The following is a 6,781-nucleotide window of genomic DNA, read 5'->3' on the forward strand; positions in this document are numbered from 1 at the left end:
TCTCTTGGTCCACTGTGAAAAGGGGCAAAATGGAGGACCTTGCAAATATTGTCGATGAGGATACCTTGTCATTCAGGTCTCTGAGCGGAGTGCGATGGCTGTTGCGGCACTAAGCTGTGAATGCTGTTCTGAGAAACGACACTGTGCTTGAAGAGTTATGCAAGAATCCAGTGATAACAGAGATCCAGTGGCAAATTACTGCTACGAAAAGTTGAATTATTTGAAGTTTAAGGTTACTCTCACTGCTCTGGGAGATGCTTTGGGCGATCTGGCACAGCTCTGCTTTTCTTTTCAAAGACACAAGACTGTGATGGAAGGACACTGCTTTGCAAGAGCAAAGATTGAGAAGTTGCGTTCCCTGTACTTGAAGGATGAGAAGGATGTTCAGTAGATTGACCTTGTCAAAGAGGTGATGAGGACCTCTGCAACTGATGGCATAAATACCGGGGAGATTACTCTTTTTATTCGTAAGCTCTGTGATCACTTGGATGCTCATTTGATGAATTAAAAGACTGGTCTGCATTTGACATCAAAGCACTGAGCTCAGACATCAGTCTTGAGTATGGATCAATAGACATTGCTACGATGGCAAACAAGTAAGAGGCCATTATCCACCACCCACATGCTATGGAGGCCATGACCAGTGAATATGCTGAATTCAAGCACATAGTGAAACAAAAACTTAAACAGAGGGTCAATCAGCACATTCTCAGATATGGTGGGGAGATCTCACAGCTTGGTGCTATTTCAAATCAGCATCCAGAAATCGTCTTGAAGTAGCATATTTGGACCAGCTGATGGGCATAAAGTCAAAGCAAAAAGCAGGCGGGGCCATCAACCTGGACAAAGCCTACAACCAGTGGAGAAGTGAGAAGGACAGATGGGCAAAATAAGGTGTCTCAGATCAGATTTGTGCTTATTCTAGTGTCATTTATTAAGAATTTTCATTTATGGATATTAACCATTAAATGCTGTTACTAGATTATGCGTAGTAGAAATACTAATTAAAACAAGTAGGGGTCCTCGGACCCTAAAAAACTGTGTAATTATATTGCTGAATCCTCTGCTTCATGCTCTACCCTCTCTTTTTTGCATCCCCTTTTTTAGCATCTCAATACATGACAAGCAACTCTATTCATGCGTATTTCTTATTTTATTAGTGCATGCCCGAAGAGTACAACAATATATATTTTACAAACAAACAGTTACAGGAATTTACACTGTATCACATGCTTGTGCTACAGCACACTTCTCATCATGCAAAATGTGAATATTTGAATGTGAACAAAACTGGATCTTTGAAAGGTGTACATGTTTCAATTCTTCCAGAGCTGGGCCCTTACCCTGACATACAACATACTACACAGCTCATAAAAAAACAAGATTTTTGTCTTTTTCATTGTAAGTGGGCCAAATCACTAGTATCTAAAGAAATTAGTGGAAATTACTGCTGTAAATTGATTCTTTAAATAAGCCATGTCACTTGTTATGATCTCAGGTTTTGGACAGGTGTGATACTGGTGTGGCCACAGTGTGCACGTCTGATGTTACGTACAGTGGTCCAGTGAATTCTCAGGGAGTTTGTGCATATGTTCAGACATATGAAAAATTAGGGGGAACATTGTCGTCATTGTTTGTGTTTATTTTTCCATCTTTGTGAAGTCTTACAATCAGATTTAGTTCTTCTGGAAATTCTTTTCTATGTGGAGCCAGGATGCAGACATGTACAGTCGTCCTTAAATGTATTCATACCCTCCTATTAAAGAAGGAAAATAACAGCTGTCAGCTGAAATAAGTTGAAATTGACAAAAGTAATAATAAATAAAAAAAAAAATAATGAAAATTGTGACATTGCTTTTAAATAATGGTTCAACAGACGTATTAAAAAAAAAAAAAAACCCAAAACAAAACGAAAAAAAAAACAACAAGCAAACAAGCATGATGGGACCCATAAACTAATATTTTGTTGAACAACCTTTGAGCCAATCACTGCAGTCAAGTGTTTCTGTAACTCTCCATCAGACTTCTGCACCTGTTGACAGGTGTTTTGATTTTGGCCCACTGCTCATCAGCAAAGTGCTCTAATTTGTCCAGGACAGATTTTTTATTTTATTTTTTAAAATTATTCTTTTCAACCACAATTCAAAAGCAATGGTTTATTTCAATGAATTAGAATTTAGTAATTTTTGTATGTATTATTACTTTTTTCAGTTTCTAGTTATTTGAGTGACTATTGTGAATTTTGCCTTTTCTTTAATGGAAGGGAATGAATACATTTGAAGACGACTGTAGATAGACACAGACTATTGGTTCAAAACTGAGACAGTTGTGGTGTTCACAGCTCATTTTAATATCATGTTCAGGAAATGAGGCTGACTGGAAATCACAAATGTACTGAATTTAGTTTCAATGATCACAGGTTTTCTAACTTGTGTGTCAGTGATCACAGTAAAACACTGAATCATTGACATTCAGTGATTTTGGCCAGCGGTGTACTCAGTTCTGTTCTATACTGTAAAAAAATGTATTTAACTAGTAAACACTGAGCTTTGATTCTTCACTGTCTAGCTGTATTTCACAAGCACAAACAGAATATTGTTGAATACTTTCTGTCCTAGTGTTTGCTCACAACCCAGCCAACACTCATGACACTGAAGTGTGGGTTGTCCTGTTCACATTAGCCTTACTTTTTTCTCTACTCAGGTCAGAGACACGTCTGACAGGGAACTGACAACAGTATAACAACTTGTTGTGTAGTTACATTTATTGAAAAAGTCAATGCTCTGACTGACAAAATCCAAACAATAAGGATTTGAGAGAACTAGTGCCCCTCTAGTAAACACGTACATAAACATTTCATCTTAAAGGACCAAGATGCAGCCCATAAGGAGGAGGTTGGGGTGGTGGAGGGCTCTGCAGCAGCTCCCAGTGTTGACAGGAAAGTTTTAGCAGAAGTGAAGTGAGAATGTGTGTTGTACACCTGCATGCAGTAGTCAGCTGATCAGAAACATGACTGAAGCAGCTGATGCCTACTGACGCGTGCCTGAACAGATGTCTCAATAAATTATTAACACCTAAATCCTACTTTTTTATCAGTCTGTAAAATATTGGTTCTGTTGTAGATTACAATCCATGTTGACTGTGTGTGTGTTTCACTTGTTGACCTGCAGGTTCAGTGCTGATGGGAACGACATGCAGTGAGCCCTGCAGTGACGACTCTTTGTCAGATATAGTAAGCCTTATTCCTTCTCTTTTATTCTTTTTCTAGACCATATCAGAGAGCAGTTCTGCATCTCTTTACCACGATCTGCTGTTTAACGACCTCATTCTAAAGCATCAGTTCTCCGTATTGATGATGTCACAAAACTCCTGTTTTAAGTGCAGGTTCAGGAAAAGTTCTGCAGTGATGTCATGAAAAGTTTAAACGTGACTGTGTGCTTTCATCACAGCACAGCCAGACAGCCTCAATGAAACATTAACAAAAAAAATGAACACTATTCAGTTATCAGTGGATAATAATTCACTGTTTATCAGTAAACCAAACCAGTGTTCTGTTATATTTCACTCAATATATGTGCTGATTCACCAGTACTTTGGATATGGCAGCTTGGACACTGGGAATCTGTGATGGGCAGTTTTCACTGTTTTCTAAAATTCTATCAGAGAATTTAGTGATTAATAGTTAATGAAAGTAATCCCCCCTGCGTACCTATAAAACCCGGGGTACATTGCCTGAGGAAACCTACAAGTTCGTGGTGTCTTCATTTCTACTTGACTGACACACACATCCTCCATCCCTCCAAACTGCCTGTCTGCTTTCACAACTGCGATTGGATACAGTGTATTCCTCCCACCTGTCGTCAGTTTCACCAACAGACTAAATCCAGCAGTAAACTCATCAGCGTAACCGTGGAGACAGTGTCCTTGTCTCCGCCTCTCCTCAGCACCAGCTTGTGTTTCAGTGTTCACTGCTGCTCTTCCTCTCCTCCCTCAGGCTGTGGGTCTAGGCCTGGACTATGTCATACTGGGAGGTCTGAGCGGTGCTCAGAGGATGCTTAAATACAACCGGCTGATTTCTATAGAAGAAGAACTGGCCCAACAGGGAATGCTGGGTAGGTTTTTATACTACTCCCTTGTCTCTTTTTTTTTTAAGCTGGATGAAGAAAAAGGAGGCCAGACAAAGCCAGAGAGAGAGAGAGAGAGAGGGAGGTAGTAATGCCTGAGCTCAAGAACACATCTCTCTCAGTGCTGGATGTGAAAAGAAACTGTGTGTGAGGAATTATACAAATGTGTATTAGTGTGTGTGAGAGGAAGAATGAAAACCCCCTACCTTGGATCTGTTAATTGGCCGTCTAATTACACACAAGGACAAATACTTCCCCATCCATCATTTCCAAAAACGCAGGCAGGGACACCAGAGGGTTAATGAGCGATGAGTACATGTCTGTGTGCAATCAGCTGCCATCAGCCAGGTTTATTCAGCATGTTTATCTCTGTTTAATGTTTGTGTTGATACTGCACGCTGAAGCCCAGAGTGGCCTGAGGTGGAGTGAAAGGCTCAGTGTGCTTTCGCTGCGACAGCACAAAATGTGATTTCAGTTCAGTTATTGCAAACGTCTGTGGTCCAGCTTTTGTGCATTCAGTTTTTTTTATTTTTATTTTGTCTCATCCACAGCCTCTAAAGAGAAGCTCCCCCCTCCACTGCTCCATGGAAAAACACAGGAGCAGTCGGCCGCTGCAGAGAGAACCGTCTGAAGGAATACAGCTCAGAGCCTTCAAATGTGTGTCAGTGCTACCTTATTAGATTATTCTAGTGTTACCATTCTGTTTTATTTTATAACTGTGGTAAAAAAAAAAAAAAAAAAAATCAATCTGAAGCTATTCAGAGAGAGGCTAAGTGGCCAGACATGACCTTCAGTATAGCAGTTTTTGAACCACCCCAAACATCTTGTTGCCACTTCAGGTATATACAAGCTATATTAGCAGGTGCTCCACCTCCTTCTACAAACACAGGTCTGCTTTCAGGTCACATTCAATCAAAATTCTCCGAACACAGGAGCACTCATCAGCCTTCAGTATTCGCTATAGTGTGAACAGAAGAGAAGCCCTGGTGGAGGTCATCATTCTATGTGACCACATTATATGAATGCTGTTTGTGTCTCTTATTTACACATTTTAGTCCAAAAAAAAAAGACATTCGGTTTCTAAAAGGTTCAAATATGCATTGTTGTCAAGTTAGAAAATTAGCAAGTATATTCACATGCATTTTTTTCCACATTTAATTTGTGTAGTACTGACAGCTCAGTCCTTGGCCTTTTTGGTATCACTTAGAAAATCCTCCGAAGCTACATGTAGATTAGTGATTTTTGACACCTGAAAAAAAAGCTATGCCGACTGTGGATGGACCCTTTCTCACACTTTCACACAAACGTGTATTTTCTGCTTTGCTGCTCGATCGTTTATCTCACAGAGGAGCAAGCAGTATTATCTTACAACGCCCCTTTGTTGTTCTGACCCCTGCTTGGCTCGAACCAGTGATCTAGAATACCACGAGACAGTAAAACATTTCACTGAATACAAAAATATTTGAACAGCTCTAAAAGGCACTCATCACGCTCATTTATAATTTTGGAGAAGAACTAAAAGACATTAGACCATTCTGTAAATGCTGCACCTAAGCCTAAAATTATCTTTTTATTTATTTATTTAGAATGATTGTGTTTGTGAACAATAGGTTTCTTCTTGCTGGAAATGACATAAACAAGTGACAAAAGACATTCCTACTAAAATGCCATGTCCAAAATGATTCATACTCTGTCTCCTTTATTTTCTAGCACATCAATCAAACAGTTGCTATAATTGCAAACAGTCCGTTTGTGTCCTGTTTGTGAGGATTTGCACGTCTTGATGCTTTGCACTATGGTCACTGCTTACATTGACTCCATAGTCTTGTTTAATGAGCAGCCACAATGTGCAGCTCACTCTCACTGATGAAGCCTAACAGCAGCTCACTGAGCTCTTTGGTTTTGGTCATCATTTGTTGTTGACTGGTAACCGACTAGAGAACCTGCACATCAGCTATTCTCAATTTATAGTGTATTAGAACTTGGTAGAAATGACCACGACCATTTGGAATGGTGTCGAAGCTGCATTTACACAAAAATCTGAGACAATTTCAAGTGGTCTGAACAGTTTAATTCATTTCTCTTCAACATTTCCAGACACAATATCTTAGCATCTTTTGTCATTTGTTTTTTGTCAGAAACCTTTTTAAATCAAGTCAAATTAAACCTGTCTACAAACCAAAATCCGGAATAGGGAGGAATAATTTTGGGGTTAACTGTATCAGGACAATTCAAACATTATATTATCATACTAGAGTGCGACAGAATTCAAATAGTTATTGAGTCATTGTGCTCATTTGGCCAGTGAACGCTCTGCTTTAATAAAAACAGGGTATGAAAGGGCTGTAAGAAGCCGTGGGAGGATAAATGCCAGAGAACACACCCACCCACACACAGCTGTGACAGTGTTGTCCAACAAAGCCTGTCTCCCGTCTGTGTGGAACGTGTGAGAAAAAGGCCCCTTCATAACTGGTCAGCACCTCTGCTGACCCCTCTCATGGCTCCTCAGTCTGTGGAGGAAGTGATTCTGTCAGTGTGGAACAACAGGAGAAGAGAGGCCCGCCGCAACGTCTCCCTGTCCTGTAGCACTGAAAAAAAAAGGCTGCTTGTACACAGGCGGGGAAGTGGAGGCGCTTCATGAGTGCTTTGTGTACCAG

The 6,781-nt window shown here is 40.1% G+C and overlaps 1 protein-coding gene across 1 annotated transcript in view; it reads left to right on the forward strand.

The window, feature by feature from the left end:
- The window catches only part of eno4 (enolase 4), a 28,215-nt gene extending 23,346 nt beyond the window's left edge, over nucleotides 1–4,869 (forward strand). Inside the window, exons 11-13 of the mRNA XM_008306809.1 lie at nucleotides 3,171–3,232; nucleotides 3,995–4,112; nucleotides 4,676–4,869. Coding sequence (XP_008305031.1) covers nucleotides 3,171–3,232; nucleotides 3,995–4,112; nucleotides 4,676–4,755 — 260 coding nt within the window. The 3' untranslated portion in view covers nucleotides 4,756–4,869. The remainder of the gene's footprint in view (nucleotides 1–3,170; nucleotides 3,233–3,994; nucleotides 4,113–4,675) is intronic.
- Nucleotides 4,870–6,781: the final 1,912 nt, after the last annotated feature.

The sequence above is a fragment of the Stegastes partitus genome, unplaced genomic scaffold (genome assembly GCF_000690725.1).
Source record: "Stegastes partitus isolate 25-593 unplaced genomic scaffold, Stegastes_partitus-1.0.2 Scaffold47, whole genome shotgun sequence".
NCBI lineage: Eukaryota > Metazoa > Chordata > Actinopteri > Pomacentridae > Stegastes > Stegastes partitus.